The 21,539-nt window shown below is 41.9% G+C and overlaps 1 protein-coding gene across 2 annotated transcripts in view; it reads left to right on the top strand.

The window, feature by feature from the left end:
* GATB (glutamyl-tRNA amidotransferase subunit B) overlaps window positions 1–21,539 on the top strand; it is a 188,728-nt gene that overhangs the window by 101,759 nt on the left and 65,430 nt on the right. For both annotated transcript variants that reach the window (XM_073642530.1, XM_073642531.1), the window contains exons 6-9: window positions 5,038–5,151; window positions 5,438–5,522; window positions 9,499–9,543; window positions 9,864–10,053. In XM_073642530.1, the coding sequence (XP_073498631.1) occupies window positions 5,038–5,151; window positions 5,438–5,522; window positions 9,499–9,543; window positions 9,864–10,053 (434 nt within the window). The remainder of the gene's footprint in view (window positions 1–5,037; window positions 5,152–5,437; window positions 5,523–9,498; window positions 9,544–9,863; window positions 10,054–21,539) is intronic.

Genomic DNA, 21,539 nt, shown 5'->3' with positions numbered 1-21,539 from the left:
GCATCTGAGTCGGAGTGGAGCTCACTGCCCTTTACTGATCCAGCCTCTGGCCCACCCATCTGGCCCATCAAGAGTCGCTCTCATTTCATTAGTCCATAAAACCTTTGAAAAATCAGTCTTAAGATATTTCTTGGCCCATTCTTGACGTTTTATCTTATGTTTCTTGTTCAAAGGTGGTCGTTTTTCAGCCTTCCTTACCTTGGCCATGTCCCTGAGTATCGCACACCTTGTGCTTTTTGATACTGCAGTAATGTTGCAGCTCTGAAATATGGCAAAACTGTGGTGAATGGCATCTTGGCAGCTTCACGCTTGATTTTCCTCAATTCATGAGCAATTATTTTGCGCCTTTTTTTTCCAACACGCTTCTTGCGACCCTGTTGGCTATTTGCCATGTAACGCTTGATTGGTCGGTGATCACGCTTCAAAAGTTTGGAAATTTCAAGACTGCTGCATCCCTCTGCAAGACATCTCACAATTTTGGACTTTTCAGAGCCCGTCAAATCTCTCTTCTGACCCATTTTGCCAAAGGAAAGGAAGTTGCCTAATAATTAAGCACACCTTATATAGGGTGTTGATGTCATTAGTCAACACCCCTCCTCATTACAAAGATGCACATCACCAGATTTACTTAATTGGTAGTTGGCTCTCAAGCCTATGCAGCTTGGAGTAGGACAACATGTATAAAAAGTATCATGTGATCAAAATACTCATTTGCCTAATAATTCTTCATACAGTGTAGTGTTCAGTTGTGGTAGGGATACATTTACAACAGTAGATTAAACTATACATATGGGTATTTATCCTCTATTGGTATCCATAATACGAACCTGTAGTTTGCATCCAGGTTAGTAGTGGATAGATATGCATAGCACGGTGAATTGGAAATCAGTATTTTAATGCAGTTTAATAAGTTATATTTTATCATAATAGTCCACTTTAGTCAGTAAATACAACTGCAAACCTACCAAGACATAGCCATCCACCTAAACTGACATCCCAAGCAAGGGGAGGACAAATTAGAGAAGCAGCCATGAGGCCCATGGTCTCTCTGCTCTGGAAGAGCTGCAGAGATCCACAACTCTGATGGGAGAATCTGTCTACAGGACAACTATTAGTTGTATATTACACATATCTGTCCATTATGGAAGAGTGATAAGAAGAAAGCCATTTTTTAAAGCTAGCCATAAGAAGTCCTGTTTACAGTTTGCAAAATGCTATGTAGAAGACCTAACAAGCATGGAGAAGATGCTCTGGTCAGATGAGACCAAAGTTGAACTTTTTGGGCTAAATACTAAACGCTGTGTGGTGAAAACTAACTGCACATCACCGTGAAAAGACCATCCCCACTGTCAAAGATAGTGGTGGCAGAATCCTGGTGTGGGGATGCTTTTCTTCAGCAGGGACAGGGAAGCTGGTCAAAGTTGATTGGCAGATGGATGGAGCGAAGTACAGGGCAATCTTGAAGGAGAAATTTGTTAGAGGCTGCAAAAGACTTGAGTCTGGGACTTGTGTTCACCTTCCAGCTTGTCAATGACCTTAAATGTACTGCCAGAGCTACAATGGAGTGGTTTAGAGCAAAGCATATTCATGTATGTGAATGGCTCAGTCAAGGTTAAGACCTAAATCCCATTGAGAATTTGTGGCAAACTTGAAAATTGCTGTTCATGGACACTCTCTCCCTCCAATCTCACTGAAGAATGGGAAAAAAAAATTAGCCCCAGTAATTGCAGCAAAAGGCGGTTCTACAAAATAATTGACTGAATACAAATGCATGTCAAAATTTTCAGATTTATATTTTTAAAATATTTAGAAAACCATGTATCATTTCCTTTACACTTCACAATTTTTGCTACTTTGTGTTGGTATATTACATAAAATCCCAATAAAATACATTTACATTTTGAGGTTGTAACTTTTAGAAATGTGGAAAAGTTCATGGGGTATGAATCCTTTTTCAAGGCACTGTAATATTTTTAACACAGGCACACAGATGTTGTACAGAAGATTGAAAGGGGAAAATCCTTTTAATGTGGTCTTCTCTGCTGCCTGCGTTCCACTGCTCTGTTCCTGTAATGGGACAGGAGATGGAAGGGTTTAGCAGGAGTGTGACCTCAGCCTTAAAGTGGTTGTGTATTGCTTTCTAACTTTTTCTTTTTTTTTTTTTAATGTGGCAACGTAGAATGAAATAATAATTTGGTGCTATTAGAGGCATGATTAAGGGCATGGCCTAAAATGTTGTACCACTCATTATACGGGCGGCATAATGAGTCCCTTTTTGTCTTCTTTGAAAATTGGGAGTTACGTGTGTTGTCCACGCTAACCTGTGGCTGAGAGAATTCACCTCACTAGGTTAAGCCACTAACATTTTTATAGGAACTGTAAGGCCACGATTCATCAAAAGGGTGTGCTAAAGTAAAATGCACCAAATTCATTACGAAGCATAAGCCGCTTAATGAATTTGGCTAATCTTTCAGCTGATGCGCGTTACCACAAGAAATGTAACTGTAGTTGGTGACCGGAGCATATTTTGTCATAATTTACACGCTTTTTTGTGCTGTCAATTATGATGAAATTTTTGCTTGAGAGTGGTCGTGGCTAAGATACAGACCAAGACTGCAAAAAGACAAATTCTCACAACAGAAATGCCGATGCAGATACCATAAAAATGGCGCAACGCCACAGCACATTTCACACCCGGATACGCAATTACTTCCACAGTGTAAATTAACTTTCTGCATTTCAAATCCACAGCGCTGGTTACTTAGCATAGATTTTTTTTTTTCTTTACACAGCGTGTGTATGAAATGATTTAAAATCTTGACTAAATTGCTTTGATGAGTTGGGTTCTGTTCAAAGAGATGCCAAGAGAGAAACCACATCAGAAAAACTGACAATGGTTAAATCAAGAATGTAAATCTAAGGGTGCAAACTAATAGTAACACAAGATCAGAAGGGAAGCAAAGCACTCATGGAACTGGGTCACTGGTGTTCACCAATGACGTAACATTCCACTTAGATTTAGTCCAATGCTGCAGACTAATAAAACGTGCTTTACTGCATAGATGGATTATGACTAGGGTTGAGCGAGTATGCTCGGGCCGAGCTCCGAGTATGTACAGCTGCTCGGTGATATGGTTGAATCGGTCCCGTGTGCATGATTTGCAACTGTTTGACAGCTTTATTACATGTGAGGAATGTGTAAGAAATAGACATTCCTCACATGTAATAAAACTGTTAAACAGTTGCAAATCATGCACACGGGAGCGATTCAAGCATATCACCGAGCAGCTATAAATACTCGGAGCTCGGCCCGAGCATACTCGGCGAAAGGGTTAATAGAACATACTTTCTCAACACTAATTATGACGACAGAATTCCAAGCAACCCAATATTCAGCCTAATTGATTTACATTTACAAGTTACATAACTGACTATAGCTCATTTGTACCTATTTTGTTTGACTGGAAAACTTATTTAAATTTATGATTTATAATAAGGCAAAAATATCCGCATCAAGTATATGTATTTTGATCATAGGATTTTGTGTTGATGTGTCATACCGATGGATTCTCAGTTAAAGGGATTGTCCACTAATGGCTACTGCAGCTTAATCACTTTAGGGTAAACTAATAACAGTAGTGTGTGGAAGCGAGGCCGCGCCCATTGCCCGGGAGTATGCATAACTCATACATATGGAAAGAGAAAAGAAAAAAAAAAAAAACAGCTCACCTGCATGATCCAGCTGGGTGTCTCCGGGATCCGTGATCAGCGCTGCTGCTTGTCCTCAGTAGACAGGTAATAGGAAAGATGATGATCCAGCTCCACAGACTCCAATAGTAAAAACAAATGTCTTTTATTTAGAAATTTTTTTTTTAAATATCCAAATGGCAATAATGTACTCCAGCTAGTAGAAAAACAATACTGAAAGGGAAACACAGGGGTACCAAGGAGGGGTGCGCTACCAGACGCGTTTCGAGCAAAGACCGCTCTTAAACTTAGTATGAATACTTATACTATTATGAATAAGTATTCATACCAAGTTTAAGAGCGGTCTTCGCTCGAAACGCGTCTGGTAGCGCACCTCTCCTTGGTTCCCCTGTGTTTCCCTTTCAGTATTGTTTTTCTACTAGCTGGAGTTACATTATTGCCATTTGGATATTTTTAAAAAAATTCTAAATAAAAGACATTTGTTTTTACTATTGGAGTCTGTGGAGCTGGATCATCGTCTTTCCTATTACATAACTCGTACATCCCCTCTGGTCCCCGCTAAGAAACCGGCAAATCCTCCCAGCGCACTGTGCTCTGGGAGGATTCATAAGTCTGCAGTGACATCGTATATGTGGTTTGGGGGGAGGGATTGATCTTGCTGACAGATTCGCTTTAAAGAGGTTGTCTACTATTTATCTAAGGATAGGTCATCAATAGGGTTGAGCGAGTATGTTCTGTTCGAGTATGCTCGGGCCGAGCTCCGAGTATTTACAGCTGCTCGGTGATGAGGTTAAATCGCTCCCGTGTGCATGATTTGCAATTGTTTGACAGCTTTATTACATGTGAGGAATGTGTAAGAAATAGACATTCCTCACATGTATTAAAACTGTCAAAACAGTTGCAAATCATGCACACGGGAGCGATTCAAACATATCACTGAGCAGCTGTAAATACTCGGAGCTCGGCCCAAGCATACTCGGCGAAAGGGTTAATAGAACATACTCGCTCAACACTAGTCATCAATGATAAAGTAGTGGACAACCTCTTTAAGGCCTCAAATATCCTGTTCGGTAGCAAGTTGTTTCTGACTTATCTTTTTCTTTGTAAACATCATGTGACTACTAGTTAATATCTACAAAATGCTAAATAAAAATAGTTTTAAACAGTCATAACTGTAAGGATTGGAAACCCTTGTCATGAATTGTTTGCTGTAGTTAATCATATTTTCTTTATAACAAAATGATTGTAATTGGTTTTGTTCAGTTTTACCACAAAGCAAAATGGACAAAATTTTAATTTGTGATTTGTATTCTGATTTTTCCATTTTAGAGGGCCAGTTGAGAGTTGATGCAAACATTTCTGTTCATCATCCTGGTGAGCCTTTTGGTGTGAGAACAGAAGTTAAGAACATTAACAGCGCACGCTTTCTAGCAAAAGCAATCGGTACTGTACCTATTTTTCATTTTCTAGATACTTTGGTATAATTCTTCAGTGATGCCCACTACAGGCAGTTTATTTCCTGTATTAAAACATGGTTGTTACATTCTGTAATTACTACACTTGTTTGCTGTTGCAATAATTTTGACCTTGCAGAAAAGCTGTTTCATTATGATTTTCTTGGGGTCATTGTAGTGAAAACTACAAGTAAAATTCATTAAACTTCTGAATTGTTTACATATTTATTACACTATGAATTTTGAACATTGTTTTTTATTCTTTTTTTATTTAGATTATGAAATTAAAAGACAAATAAAGATACTGAATGATGGTGGCACTATTCTCAATGAGACAAGATCCTTTGACTATAAACTTGGGTAAAGTCTAGTTTACACTTGGAATAATTTCTGCCCATAAGAAGCACCAATCGACAAAGTCTATTTGCACTTATATAAGGTCCTTACACAGGAGCTGATGCACTCTGTATGGGGACAGAACAGTCTTTAGTTCGATCACTCTCTCCCCATACAGCTTGTATATTGTCAGCAGCACATCACCTATTTACACAGGGAGATGTGCTGCTGAAATCAATTGGGACAAGGACGTGGATGGTGATTGTTGCAAGTCTGCAATGACAGATGCATGGCGGGAGGCATCTTCGCATGCGCCAAGGATCACTTATGATGGGCACACTTTTAGGCAGTGACCTAGGAGTCTTCCACATTCTGTTCCCATGTCTTTTCAGTACTGTATGAATGTGTATGATCATGTCTCACGCACCACATGGCCAGAAAAGGAGATCTTGTGAGGATCAGAGGTTGCGTGCAGGTAAGTACCTGGAGACTAGGTCACAGATGTATGGAGAAGACAAGTTGTGGATGGCTTTGTCTGCCATGGTTCCAGTTTTGAACTGGAGGCTCTGGGTAATGGGGAGCCAGTGAAGGGATTGACCGAGAGGAGAGGCTGGGGGACAGGTGAATTAGTCGGGCAGCAGAGTTTAGGGTAGGTTGGAGGGGTGCGAGAGTGTTGGAAGGGAGGCCACAGAGCAGGAGGTTGCAGTAGTCGAGGCGAGAGATGATGAGGGCATGCACTAGTGTTTTTGCAGATTTGTGGTTGAGGAATGTGTGGGTCCGGGAGATATTTTTGATTTGGAGTCGGCTGGAAGTGGAAAGAGCTTGGATATGTGGTTTGAAGGAGAGATTAGAGTCCAGGGTTACCCCGAGGCAGCGAGTTTGCGGGACTGGGGAGAGTGAGCAGACATAGACTATGATGGATAGGTCAGATGGGGGGTTGAGTGAGACAGTGGAAAGATGATGAATTCAGTTTTATCCATATTAAGTTTTAGAAATCTATCAGAGAAGGATGAAATAGCGGACAGACATTGTGGGATTCTGATTATTAAGGATATCAGGTCAAGAGAGGTAGATCTATGTGTCATCAGCATAGAGATGATACTGAAAGCCGTGAGACTCTATGAGCTGTCCTAGGCCAAAGGTGTAGATGGAAAAAAGCAGGGGTCCTAGGACTGAACCTTGGGGGACACCTACAGATAGGGGGTGAGATGATGATGATGATGATGAGGTGGTGATGTGTGAGTGGGAGACACTGAATGTCCGATCTGTTGGGTATGAAGAGATCTAAGATAGGGCCAAGTATGTGATGCTGATACATGAGAGAGTCTGTAGTAAAAGGGAATGGTCACTGTGTCAAAGGTGGATAACAGATCCAGGAGGAGGAGGACAGAGTAATGTCGCTTGAATTTGGCAGTTAGTAGGTCGTTGGTGACTTTAGTCAGGGCAGTTTCAGTGGAGTGATGCAATCAGAAGCCAGATTGTAAGAGGTCAAAGAGGGAGCAGGAGGAGAGGTGGGAGGACAGTTCAGAATGGATGTGAGAGAATTGAAAGTGTTGAATAGCTGTTTAGGGTTGTGAGACAGGGAGGAGATGAGAGGAGATGAGAAGTAGGTTTGTTTTGCTGCAGTAAGTGTGGACTTGAAAGAAGTGAGGGACTGTTTGAATGTGATGAAATGCTCGTTGGAGTGGGACCTTTTCCATCTCCGCTCAGCCACCCTGGAGGCCCTCCGCAGTTCTTTAGTCAGGTAGGTGTGCCTGGGTTGCCTGTTGAGTGTGCGAGCTGTGGTATGTGTGAGGGAGGCGACCGAATTGAGAGCTGCAGCTGTTGTGGTGTTATATACAGAGGCAGCAGCATCTGCTTCATGTAATGAACTTATGTCTGTAAGAAGGAGGAAGGATTCAGAGAGTGAATGTAGGTCAAAGTGTTTGAGATTTCTGCAAGGGTGTGCAAGTTTGTGGAGTGTGGATTGTGCACCTGGAGAGGAGAGGGAAGAGAAAGTAGATTGTGGGGTAAGACAGGGAGAGAGTAGAGTTGGAGAAGTTAGATAGGGAACAGAGGCGGGTGAAGATGAGGGTCAGTGTGGGGGCAGAAGACCATTGAGCAAGGCCGAAGGAGGAAATGAGGGATAGAAGCTTAGAGACATATGAGTGGGAGTGTCAAGGGGGTTGTTGAAGTCACCCATGATGATAGTGGGGATGTCAGTGGAAAGGAAATGAAGCAGCCAGGTAGTGAGGTGGTCGAAGATGGTGGTGGTTGGTCCTGGGTGGCGGTAAATGATGGCCAGTTGGAGGGGGAATAGATGCGCACAGAATGCACCTCAAAAGAGGGAAGAGCAACGGAGGGTGGCAGTGGGATGTGGGTGAAGGAGCAGTTGTCTGACAGAAGAAAACCTACTCCGACATGCTTGCCTTTGGCACTGGGTGTGTGAGAAAGATGGAATCCACTGTACGAAAGTGCAGCTGGAGAGGCCTTGTCACAGGGGGTGAGCCAGGTTTCAGTGATGGCGAGGATGGAAAGTTTTAGTAATGAAAAGATCATGAATGTAGGAAAGTTTGTTGCAGACAGAGCGAGCGTTCCATAGAGCTCTTGTTAGTGGGACTGGGGAATCGGGGGCTGAGCGGATGGGTATAAGGTTTGAAAGGTTGTGAGAGTTCGTGACAGATTGTGGATAGGGGGCGGAAGGGACTGTGGGGATGTACTGAGGAGGGCCAGGATTTGGAGAGATATCGCCGGCAGTCAGAAGGAGCAGGGAAAGTGTTAGCAGGTAGGAGCAGGAGAGGGCATGAGGTGGCTGTCTATGTTTGGAGACACAGAAGTGAATATTGAGGAATAGTTCCATGGAGGAGATGAGATGAATGGGGAGGATGGAAGGAGAGATGAAGCGTTTATTACTTGGTGTAGGGATTACGGGGGTTAGTAGAAAGTGGAGGACTATAGGGGAGAGAGTGAAAACAAACAGAAACATTGTTTACTTTGCCTGGGTGTCCAGTTTCCTTCAGGTTCAATTCAGGTCTAATTCAATATGCCACACTTGGTGAATTCACACTGGGCAGACTGTTAGCAGACTGAGTGCTCACAATATATATGCTAGCAAATGCATTCAGGTGTTAAGCGGAGGGGAGAGGCCTCTGACCCATCTTTATCAGATAATTACAAATTGGGACAGATGCAGGATATAACATAAGCAAGGTTAAAACAGGCTGGTCATAAAGAAAAGTGTTGAACAGGGGTCGTGCAGTGGTCAGCTTACGAACATACCGAGTTAGTGAACACAGGAGAGGTAAGATATGTAACACACATGGAAAGATGGGTGCCGTACGTGCAAGAAGAATAGACAAATAGGCATGCTGATCATTATATGTTAACGTGGACCTCTCAGTGGACCTCTCAGTGGAATAAAATGGTATTTACTTGCAGCATAATATGCAGGTGAATAATATTTGAAATGTGCAGGTCTAATTGGAAGTGTGGCTTCAGGGAGAAAACAGTTATATTCTCTCTGTAGCTGCTCACTTCCTGGGCGGTGCAGGGGCCTGTCATCCGTCACATCTCACTGTACAGTACTCGCATTGTATTCACGTCAGCTGCTCCTTGACAGACAACCTGCTCTGCACCCTTTTAAAGGAGGTTATGATCAGAAAACAGATAACGATAAATCATTGAGATGAGCCCTGTCTTAGGTCTGACGTCTGTTTAGGCAAAATGCATGGAGGTTACAAACTTATGTTGTTGACAGTCCTAAACTGGAGCTCCTCTCTGTTAACTTAAAGATCTACAGTATATTATGCCATTAAAAAATTAAGTTTTATAAAAAAAAAAAAGGTGTTTTTAAATGTGAAACTATTTTGTATCTTCACATTCATTTTATTAAATTTATTGAGATTTTGCAGTACCATAGATACAGTTGTCATTGGTAAAATTTGTGATTTTGGCAAAGAAGTTAAAATATTTTATGTTGTATGCCTTTTTCACGTACTTTTTCATTTTATTTTTATATAAGCGTTACCATACCTATGCGGGACAAGGAAGGGAAGCAAGATTACAGGTTTGTATGTTTCTTTTTCTGTACAGTATTACTATTTGTACATTTACAAGTACATACACAGTGTTAACTAGCTTCTCCCTGCCTCGTCTTGCGTATAAAACTGTGAGATGTAACAACCATTTCCCTTTTCTCATGCTGAGATTTTAATTGTTGAAATACATATAAGAGGATTACATGAGATAAACAAAAAAAATATTGACCTATCATACAAATGTAGGTCATTGCTTAACAATGGAAGTATTATGAGAAAAAAAAGTTAAGCCTGGTTATATTCCCATATGTTTTTCCTTATTTATTTTTTAATCTTCCTATTTATAAAGGTTTATGCCAGAACCTAACCTCCCCCCTCTGATACTTTATGATGCCAAGTCATTGCCAACTAATGTGAGTTCTGACCAGATCATAAACATTGACCTGATAAAGGAGAAACTCCCCGAACTTCCCAGCGTCACCAGGGAGAGGCTTGTCGAGCACTATGGAATATTACCTGAACATAGTTATACCTTGGTGGTAAGTAGCTTTCCATGTTTAATTGCTATTTATTTGTAAATCATATTGTTCATACATGCAAAGAGCTGTTGTCATTAATAATGCTTAAAATTTGAAAATGTTACAATGTGTTTAAAGGAACACTCCCATCAACATTTTTATCCTATCAATATATTGCAGTCATCATATTATTTAGCACTGTGTACTTACAATTGCTCATTTTGCTCTACTACCCAGCTAATCCTTCTCTTTTCCATTAGGTCTATGACATCACATGGTTAAAAACTGACTAGCTGAATCCTTCTAAGCGCTGTGTAGAAACAGGAGGTCAATTTTCTCTGTATGAGTCAAAAGTCCCTGGCAGGGGGAGGAGGGAGTAGATGGGTCAGGAGTTGGGGAAAAGGGAATGATTTATGTTGGTAAGAGAGACTTCCTGTTTCTACATTGAGAAAGAATTAGCTGGGTAGAAAGGCAAAATGAGCAGTGCAGTGCTGGTGTCCTTTGCTCAAATCTGAGCAATGACCACATCTTTATAGCGTTTGTATGGGTTTCCTCCCAGACTGCAAAAATTTACTAAGGAATTGATCCTAGTTGGTCAGTGTCCTAAGTAGGGAAAATAGATTGTAAGCCCAATTGGGGCTGGAGAATGGGGTGACCACAACTTTGGTGAAATTCCTTTATCTTTAGCAGCTGTTTTAATCTTCTTCACATCTGCATTGTTTGGACCACAACATTTGCTTGACTATTTGTGTTTTGGGGCATCTAACCTCTAAACTGGGCACTGTATATTGAATTACCAGCAAAAAAGCTAAATTTTCTACCATAAACAGGTATAGTTTGAGAAGTTTGCATTGACAATCGGCTGAATTTTGAATGCAGCTCTGGACTAACTGTAACACAGGATCATAGGAAATAAGGAAAACACTTAATTCACCAACGTACTCAGCAGCCCCCATCAATTGTGATGTATTTTACTTGCTTAGAATCACTGATGTCCAGGTAAAAAGCATGTACTGCAGCTTGGTCCTTCCAATATTGGGTAGGGAAGGGCTGATGTCCCATAGCGATTTTCTCTGGACCTCATCACTTTTGTATTAGTGCTATGGCATCAGTCCTCTGCACTGCTAATGTGAATAGGGCTGAGTTACAGTGCTTAGACATCCGTGACACAGTATAGGGAGAATTAATAAGGAGCCACCACGCAGTCGTTTGGGGTTTGATTGCTATTATAGGCTGCATTAATTGATCAATGTCGTCACTTTCTGTAACTGGAATACTACTTAAAATGAATCGTTCTTTTCAGCTCTTATTGGTGGTTGGTGAGTTGGCTAAAATTCTATGTCTCTTTGTTTAAGAAATGTACATGCACAGATAAGTGAATTAAAGCTTATCGTACACTTAAGAGAGCAGTCTCCGAATGCTCGTTGTGCAAACAGCAGTCTTTCCCAACTGTGTTTTCAATGGGCAGAGAAGAGAAAACCAAACTGCTTTGCCAGCAACATATTGCACCTGAACACAAAAGGATCAGACATTGAAATTCAAACTTCCCAATCGGTCTCTTCTCCATCATCATCACCATCTGTCAGCAGAGATTTAGGAGACCTCCCCTTCTCATCAACTGGTCGGCGCTTCTCTGCCGGCTTTTTTCTGATGTGTATAGGTTAGTGATGAGCGAGCATGTATTGTTAACCCTTTCAGCCAGCACGCTCGGGTGCTCACCGAGTATTTGCGGCGTGCTCGGCATCTGTTAGTGTCGCTATGGCTGCATGTGTCACATCTGTTAGACAACTGTGACACATGCAGCCGCAGCGACACTAACGTAGATGCCGAGAACGCCGCAAATACTCAGTGAGCACCCAAGCGTGCTCCCCGAAAGGGTTAACAATACATGCTCGCTCATCACTAGTATAAGTGGCTTCAGAGTGGAAACCACTCACATGGAAGCAATATTAGTTGTCCTAACTTCCTTGTAAACCTGAAATAGCTGAAAAGGCAAAATTATATGGTGCAATAGCAAACTATTTTCCTTACCTTTCTCTTTCTGTTTGTCCATATTGTTGCATTTTTTATGACCTGACACTATTCGGCAGCACGTAATTGCTTGAGAAGACACACCTTACACAGAAAAGTACTTAGTGTGTTAGGACAATGCAGGGTTGTAACTAGTGAAGGAGCCCCCACGCCGCATCGCAACTTAGTCTGTTTCTATGACAACCTATTGTCAATTATTGTTTGAAAAGAAGATTCAGAAACTATCGAAGCGTGCTAGGAAGGTTCAGGAGAGGTGCTCTCAGCGCTGCATTACCTTCTGGATACTTAACTGTCTGGAAAGAGAGGATTATTGTATTAGTTGTTGACAAAACTAATTAAATATGTTTGGGTTTGTTGTGGCTCCACTCAGAACCCAGTCAGATGTAAGTTTTAGGAAACTGGAAGGTCTGTTATTTTCTGTAATGTTTACTAAATTGTGTTGAAGATGGAACATTATTGAAAAGAACAATTACCTGCTATCAGAATATGAGAACTTTCTTTACATTTCACAACATGTAACAGACCTCTCTGTTCCCGCTTTCGCACTTGCTTCCTCTATTGTTGGGCATTGCAGTTCAGTTTTATTGGCGGAGCTGACAGCAAGGGAAAAGTTGGTGATGTCAACGCTGGTCGGTGCGCTTATCACTTAACAGGCTCTGCTTATCAGCTCCTCTGGGGAGGTGGGGGGGGGACGGTTCTCCCTTCCTGTTGTAATTAATGTTAACTAACATGTAACAAAAGGTCCTACTGCCTGGTCAGTCGCTGGTCCCACTGAGTAGACCAATGGCAGACAATGGTGGTACACTGCACTCTGTTTATTTTAATCCATATTTCCAGGACGTCCCTCCTGACAGCACCACCTGGAGGTAGTCCGTCTTAGCCTTGATAGGGACAGGAACACAGAAGAGGATAAATAGCCCCTCCCCTCCCCACCACCACCCACCAGTGTTTTTCCTGTCCCTATCAAGGGGACTGACATGGAAGAGGATCACTCAACAACAAGATCTGGGAGAAGTTCTGCACCGAAAGTAAATGTTCTGTATCCATAACTTCAGGCCAAGACAGTCCTAGAATAGTTTTTCTTCAGTCAGGATTTGACAAGGGACTAAGACCCAGTGCTTTAAAAGTACAAATATCAGCCTTAGGGTCGTTCTTTGATTATCCTTTGACCAGTCATCCTTGGATAATAAGATTCGTAAAAGCTACCTAATGGCTTAAACCTACAATAAGGTGTTCGGTACCCCCATGGGACCTCAGTCTAGTTTTAAATGCCTTATGTAAAGAACCATACGAACCTTTAGCTCAAGCACTTTGCTTCATGACGGCCCTGTCTCTCCTTGCACTGCGCCGCAGGGTTCTATTGCGCAGGCATCGGGGAGTCACTGTCACTTCCCCGCGCCTGCGCAATAGAACCCTGCAGCGCAGTGCACAGGCAGACGGGGCCGGGATAGAGCAAAGCGTGCTCTATGTGAGCGGCTCTTTGCGCATGCCTGTGAAGTCAAGGAGCACAAGTGCACGTCACAGGACTCTGTGACTTGCAGGGGAGGGGGGGGGATATGATGGGGATTTGGGGGAATAATAAGCACATAGGCGGGGATTGCTTGGTGTTCCCCGGACGCCAAGCCTGTACAAAATAGAATTGATTAAAGCACTTTTCTCTGCAATCAAACCTCCACTAAGGGCCATACAGGTATGTATAGATTTATTTAGAGGTCTGATAACTCTAAAGGGAATCTGTCACCACTTTGAAGTCCATATTCCTTAAAACGGTCTTCCTAGTAGCAATAACATCAGCAAGATGCATAGGTGAAATTCAGGCCCTTTCTATTAAAGATCCATACTTAAAGATTCAGGAAGACTGTCTAATTCTAAGATTGGATACAGCTTTTCTACCCAAGGTAGTCACTGACTTCCACAGAAATCAAGAGATTATCTTGCCTTCTTTCCTCAAAAATTATAAAAATGAGCAAGAGTATTCATTTCACTCCTTGGAGAGTAGTCCTAAAATACTTGAGTGTCACGGAAGCTTGGAGAATAGAATCAAACCTCTTAATCCAATTTGGGGGAAAAAACAAATGAAAGAAAGCATCGAAATCTATGCTTACTAGGTGGATTAAAACATCAATCAACTCAGCGTATGTTACAGCAGGACAGTCTCCCCTCGGAGAACATCAGAGCTCACTCGACGAGAGCAATATCGACTTAATGGTCAGCGAGAGCAGGAGCCTCAGTAGATCAGATCTGCGGAGCAACAACCTGGTCAAACTTAAATACTTTTTGTAGACATTACAAATTGGACGTTTTGTCAAACCAACAGATGGCCTTTGGGAGGAAAGTCCTCCAAGCAGTAATCCCGCCCTAAAGGAGTTATTTGGTATTTCTCCTGGTGGTGCTGTCAGGAGGGATGTTCTGGAAAGTAGGACTTGGTCCTACCAGTAATGGTTTCCAGTAGTCCATCATGACCGCACCCCATATATTCCCTCCCTTGGATTTCCTACCTGATATGAGGTAAACGCATGTAGAAGGAAATTCAGTGAACACATTGCTGTATCTATCCTGGTGTAGTACTTCAAAAATCACTGGTGGGTGGTGGTGGGGAGAGGCTATTTAACCTCTTCTGTGTTCCTGTCCCTGTCATTGATGAGAAGGACTACTTCCTGGTGGTGCTGTCATGATGGACTCCTGGAAACCTTATTACAGGAAGGACTAATTCCTACTTTTTTTTCCTGTCCCTTGCCAGGTGTTCTATTCCACTGCAGCTCTGATTCACTTGTATTAGACTGACCCATTGTGCTTGCGCTGATCCACCTTCTGTTACATGTTTACTTTGCTGTTTAACTTTGAATTCCCTGTTGTATTTGAACCCTGGACTGTTTTTACTCTTCTGCCTGATCATTGGACTTAAAAATCAAAAGTGCTGTCAGGGGATAGCCTGATTTCATTGCGTCATTGTAGACTTCTGTTCTGATCTAAGTGGCTAGTACAGTGCTAGAACCTATGGTACACGTGCCAGAGGGGGCACGCAGAGCCCTCCCGGTGGGCACACGCGCCATCGCCGCAGCACTAGCTCTATTGGATCGGGCCTGGCGGGTGAGAACTCTGAGCCCAACAAGTGCCGACGCCAGCCCTTACTAGATGTGCGTTCTCGATGGACGGGGAAAGAGGGCAGCATATACACATGGACGGGGGGAGAGGGCAGCATATACACATGGACGGGGGGAGAGGGCAGCATATACACATGGACGGGGGGAGAGGGCAGCATATACACATGGACGGGGGGAGAGGGCAGCATATACACATGGACGGGGGGAGAGGGCAGCATATACACATGGACGGGGGGAGAGGGCAGCATATACACACATGGACGGGGGGAGAGGGCAGCATATACACATGGATTGGGGGGAGAGGGCTGCATATATACAAGGATGGGGGCATATACCAAGATGGGGGTGAGCACAGTCTATTTCTGCAGTCTCATACCCCTGCTCCTGTCTCTATGATGACCTCGCCTGCTCTCTGTATGAGTTGTTTTTTCTAAACTAAAACCTCAGTATTCGGGTTAATTTGCCATGTTGGCGATAAATAAGTGGGTTTTGCGTTGCAGTTTGGGCACTCGGTCTCTAAAAGGTTTGCCATCACTGGGCTAGTATCAAGATTGTCCATGGTAGCCTTTTGAGTGATGGATTTATAATGACATGCAATAGACTGTTATGCACATTGTGAATGTTATCATTATCCCCTCCGATATACCTTTTTGCAGCTATCATTAAGGCACCATATTCCCCAGCGCCACCAAATAGTTGTAGAACACCCCCCCCCATGGGCAAATACACAGCGGTTGACATCTCAAATACTATAGCTGACACCCAGCCTCATTGACCCCAATTGGTTGAGCACCGCTCTAAGTTGTTTAATCCCCTAAATGTCACTGTCAATAGCTGTGGGAGTAGGCTCCTTCTATAACACAGCGATCAGCACTGATTGCGGGATCCCATGACATCCCAAAGCCAAGTAATAGCCTCAGTCTGTCAGCTATACAGATCTCAGCAGCCCTGCCTTAAAGGGGTTGTTCGTCCTTGGGGTACAAGTCTTCGGTCACTGTGCACACTTGTGAAGTCTGACTGCAGACTTGTAGCTCCTCACAGCATGCACAGTGTACACTGTCAGGATTCTCCGGGAGCGTGCGATTTGCATATGAGCTGTCTTGTGCCAGTTTGACATGTGCGGCCTCACTCAATGCAAATGAATTGAGCGAGGCTGGACATGTCTAGTTGAAATGTGGCTGGAAGTATGTAAATCGTATACTTGCGGTCACATGACCGTCCACTCCTAGCATGAGCGAATCCTAATAGCGTTCAGTTCATGATTTATGTGCAGCAGAATAATAGCAAAGTGTAGAAGCAAAAAAGAAACACTTTTGCATTAGTCTGGTTGCTTTTTGCCCCCAATAGTAGAACCTGCAGACTTGTCAGGTATATTAATCAGGTGTAGTTGCAATAGATTCCCTAAACCTTTGGCATAATGTATGATAAATACACACAAAAAAAGATGATGGCGTTGGACTTCCTGCCTGATCGGTTGCATAAGCTGGCAATCTATTTTGTATGGAGACCTACCAACTCTTACCTGACAGATGATGCTGGGGAAAATAATGGTCGGGCAGTTTGAGTTTAAAGGCTCTGTCATCTCCAAAAGTGACATTGAAGTACTTTCATATAGGGGACTTGGCTCCTATAAAAGCTATAGTTGTACTGTAGATTTTAGTAAATGTGTTTGAGAGAAAAAGTTTTATTACATATGTAAATGAGGGGGCTTTGGTGCACCTTTCATCCCCTTCAATTACAATTCTCCACCCCTCCCCTCATGGTGATTGGCAGTAATTGCTTGATGTAACTCCCCAGCCCTGCACATACTGACATTGGAGCAGCTGAGCTCCTGCATACACAGTGTGAGGCTGTGTGCCCACGATGCGTTTTTGGTGTTTATTTGCAGCGCGTAAACGCTCCAGAAACGCATTGCATACCTTATCCCATGACTTCCTATCACATTTTGCAAGTTCTGTGCACATGGTCAGGATTTTTTCAGCGCAGATTTAATTTGCAGAAAAAATACGGACATGACCAATTCTTGTGCTTTTCTGCATGCGTATTTGCCTATACAATGCATTGGAAAAACGCATGTAAAAACCTCATGCTTTTTTCTGCCAAGGAGATGCAGAAATGATCAGGAAAATTTCTGCTTCATTTCTGCATCATGGGCACTAAGCCTTAGTGTGTACAGGGGCTGAGTTGTCATCCCTCTCTTTCATATAGCAGCCGTTGGCTTTACATAGGATTACTAAGCAGCAGCAGATGATGCTGACAGAGGGATTAGAACGTTCAATTTCAGTTTTGGGGGTGACAGACTCACTTTTGTTTTCTGTTAAATAAGCCTCTCTCAGAGGTGTCTGGCAGCGACTTTCTCCTCTCTCTCAATTGAATACACATGAACTCTTAGTGAAGTGCAGTTCTTCGCATTTGGCTCCGCCAATTGACTGTATGGTGGGCGAATCTGAGCTTGGTAGATGCTTAAAGATTTAGTATACATAGTGCCTACTGTAAAATGTGGAGGAGGACAGGTAATATTCTGGGTCAAGGCCCCTTATTTCCAGTGAAAGGTAATGTTAATGCTACACCATACAAACAGATTTTAGCCAATTGAATGCTTACAGCTTTGTGGCAACAGTTTGAATAAGGGCCTTTCTAGCATAACTGCCCTTGTGCACAAAGCCGCACTAATAAAGACATGGTCAGATAAGAATAGTGACCTCCAGCCCATCGAACCCTCTTGGGTGGAACTGGAGCAGACTTTACTATATCAGCGTCTGACCTCACAAACGCTCTTTTTAATGCATGGTCACAAATTCCCACAGACACTCTGAAGCCTTATGAAAAGGATTATTAAATAAATAGAGCAGTTTATAGCTGCAAAATAGGACCCAGTTCTACATGAACACCGGTAGCTTTAGAGTGGGATGTCCTACAAGCTCTTATAGGTATAATTGAAAGTTGTACACTTACCTGTGGTATATGTGCATTGTTATCTATACAACTAGGGTACTCTAATAGAATCTTAAACATTGCTCTGAAATTCCACTTTGCTTCACTTTTTGCATTTTATTATGTGACTCAACACATTTTTTTTTTTATGTTAAAACAAAAAAAAAAGCTAATAAGCTAATAAGCTGGCCATAATTTTTTTCATTTTTTGGATGGTGATCAAACCTGTAAGAGAACAGACATTAAAAAACTGAAATCTTTGTTTTATGCAGCGCAATTTATCAGAAACCTGTTTCACTCGGTCTGTAAGCAACATTTTATTCTAGGCCTTAATTCTGAGAATTATCCTCTCCTTTTTTTTTCTTCTTCGAAGAACATTTCTGAGTAATCTATAACTTTTAGATAGTAATTTACTTTGCATATACCAGGACCCTGGGGCTTTCAGCCAGCCTAACTGTGTGCTTCTATGTGTTATATTACTTGTACAGCACAGATTAAATTGTGATTTATTTTATCAATAAACATTTTAGTTACTTTCCAGCTGTTGGGGCAGCAGGAAAATTTGGAGGGTGGCAAGTCTCTGCGATCTAATAAGAATAATCTGGATGTTGCTATATATACTTTGCCATTTCTTTTTAACTCCTACATAAGTTCTTCATGGCTGTGTGTTTGTATGAATATAGTCTGCTAATATAGAGTACTATGCAAAAGTTTTAGATAGGTGGGGAAATAATGCTGTAAAGTAAGTAGAGATAAGCCGATTGATTTGTGGGACTTCAATCCAACATTCAGGTCAGTGGTACCTGGCAGCTAGACTGGAGTCCCACGAATGTCTTAACTTCTGGTGTCCTCAGTGAGGCATTTAATTTGTCAGGTCTGACGTGTCATCTGTACGAAGTGAAGGCGAGACCTTCGTGGGACTCTCTTCTAGCCGCCAGGTACCTGGATGCTGGACCGGAGTCCTGCAAATCGATCTGCTCATCTTTAAAAGTAGAAATACGTTAAAAAATAGTGTTAATAGTGTTTTTTTTCCAATTAATAAAGTATAAAGTGAGAAAAATCTAAATCGAATCAATATTTGGTGTGACCACCGTTGGCCTTCAAAACACCATCAATTTTTCTAGTTACACTTGCACAAACTCAAGGATTTTGCAGGATTATAGTCAGGTGTATGAAAAGCCAGTTATACTGAACAGGTGATAACAATCATCACGTATATATGTACGTTTAAACACGGGTATTAGCTGAAGAAGAAACAACTGTATAGGAGGCTTAAACTTGATGAGGTAAAGTCAAACTTTGCTTCAAAGGTGAGATTGTAGAAGACTGCTTCATGTCACGGCTCATACACCACGGCAAGACTGAGCTTGGCAACAAGACACAAGGCAGTTATACTGCATCCGTAAGGTCTCTGGTAGGCAAAGACTTCAAAACAGATTAAGGTTTTAAGATATGCTCTTTAAGAGCCTTTGATGAAGCACCAAGAAATGGACAACTTTGAGGACTGTAGGCGCATGCATCAGATGAGACACATCATGCTTAGTTTCAAAATTGTATGATGTCCAGCAGTGTCATCAGCTCAGAACTGGCAGCAACCAATGGGTCTCAGCTACACCCATTTACTGTTCAGAGAAGTTTGGCAGACGTGATCTTGATGGAAGAATTGCAGTCATAACTGTGACATAGAAACAAACCAAGCAACTCAACTATCCACGAAAACATAGGAACTAAGGTGCAGAAAAATTTTGAAGACAAAGGGTGATTACACCAATTATTGATTAGATTCATATTTTTCTTTTGTTCATTCACTTTGCATTTTGTGAACTGTTCTATTTATCGGAAAGCATTTTTACTTTTTACTAAAACCTTTGCACAGCACTGTATTCATTAGATGAATGGCACAGTTTCTTCATACACTTATTGTAATATCCATCTTTGAAGTGAGTTTCTTTTACACTTAAAGTACAAGCTATCTGTAGTACAGAGCTACATAATAGTATACAGTAGATACCCTGCGGATGTTTACATTAGAGCATGGATGTCCCATAGTTCAGTTTGTGCCACCAACTGTCATGTAGGGTGTATTGTCGTGACTAAAATACTCTCTCATCTGTAATGGCATGGCTCTGATCTTCTAAATTGGTTTTCATTCTGTAGTTATCAAACTCCTGGAGTCCTGGCAGACACTCTCAGATATGTCAATTTAAGAGTAACTGGCAGACAGCACCTTACAAATGTCACCTCCCAGCGGATGTTTACTCATCATGTTTTCTGTTTGTTAGCTTTTCTTTTTTTCCTATGAAGTATATGAGTGTGCGCTATTCCCAAGGCTCTGTAAATCAAAACCTCTTTGTTTTTGTACCGGTAAATTGACTGTTGATGTGATGTTGCACAACGTCTTTGTTATACATTGCCCCCTTTACTTGTTCTTAATCATGCTCCTGTTCATCAGGAGAATTCTTACTTGGCTCTGATGGAATCTTTAATTCTCGGATGATTTATGCCTCTACATGGGCTCCCTTACTAAAGTTTACTGTGCAACACATGTTTTCAAGTGACATTTTTTTTTTTTTGCATCCTGTTTGTAGGTAATTTTTACAACATAAAAACAATGTGGTTCTATTCACAAATGCATTGTGGCTTCACTTTACACTGTGTTCCAAATTATTATGCAAATAATATTTTCTCAGAGTGCAATTGAAAGGTTTTTGTACAAACTGCCTATGATAACAGTATATTTTTAAAAAAATAAAAAACTCAAAATGCATGTTCCAAATTATTATGCACAGCAGAGTTTTCAACCTCTTCATTTTAATAAAGAACAAAAAATTGGTCATTTTTGAAATTATAAGCATTAGCAGGTTATTACAAACTGAAATCAAACAGTTTTCAACTCAAAACTTTATTCTAGGTGATGTTACATTTGTTCGAAAGGAGCTTCTGAACTCTCTCGTCCATTGAATGTCAGGTTTTGGATGGTTTCTGCTTTAATTGTTTTGCATGAGGACAGTATACCCTCCCAGAGCTATTGCTTAGATGTGAACTGCTTCCCGCCATCATAGACACTCCTTTTGATGATGCTCCAGAGGTTCTCAATGGGGTTGAGGTCAGGGGAGCATGGGTGCCACACCGTAAGTTTGTCCCCTTTTATGCCCATAGCAGCCAGAGATGTAGATGTGTTATGTGCAGCATGAGACGGGGCATTATCATGCATGAAAATGATCTTGCTGCGGAATGCACGGTTCTTCTTCTTGAACCATGGAAGGAAGTGCTGTTTGAGAAACTCAACATACATTATGGAGTTCATCTTTACCCCTTCAGGGATCCTAAAAGGGCTGACAATCTCTCTCCCCATGATTCCAGCCCAAAACATTACTCCACCTCCTCCTTGTTAGTGCCGTAGCCGTGTTTGCATGGGGTGTCCATCAACCAGCCATC

The sequence above is a fragment of the Phyllobates terribilis genome, unplaced genomic scaffold, assembly GCF_046119375.1.
Source record: "Phyllobates terribilis strain yellow unplaced genomic scaffold, ASM4611937v1 Scaffold_1__5_contigs__length_1240528914, whole genome shotgun sequence".
NCBI lineage: Eukaryota > Metazoa > Chordata > Amphibia > Anura > Dendrobatidae > Phyllobates > Phyllobates terribilis.
Note: the sequence above shows the minus strand (reverse complement) of the source record. Positions and strands in the feature narration are given on the sequence as shown.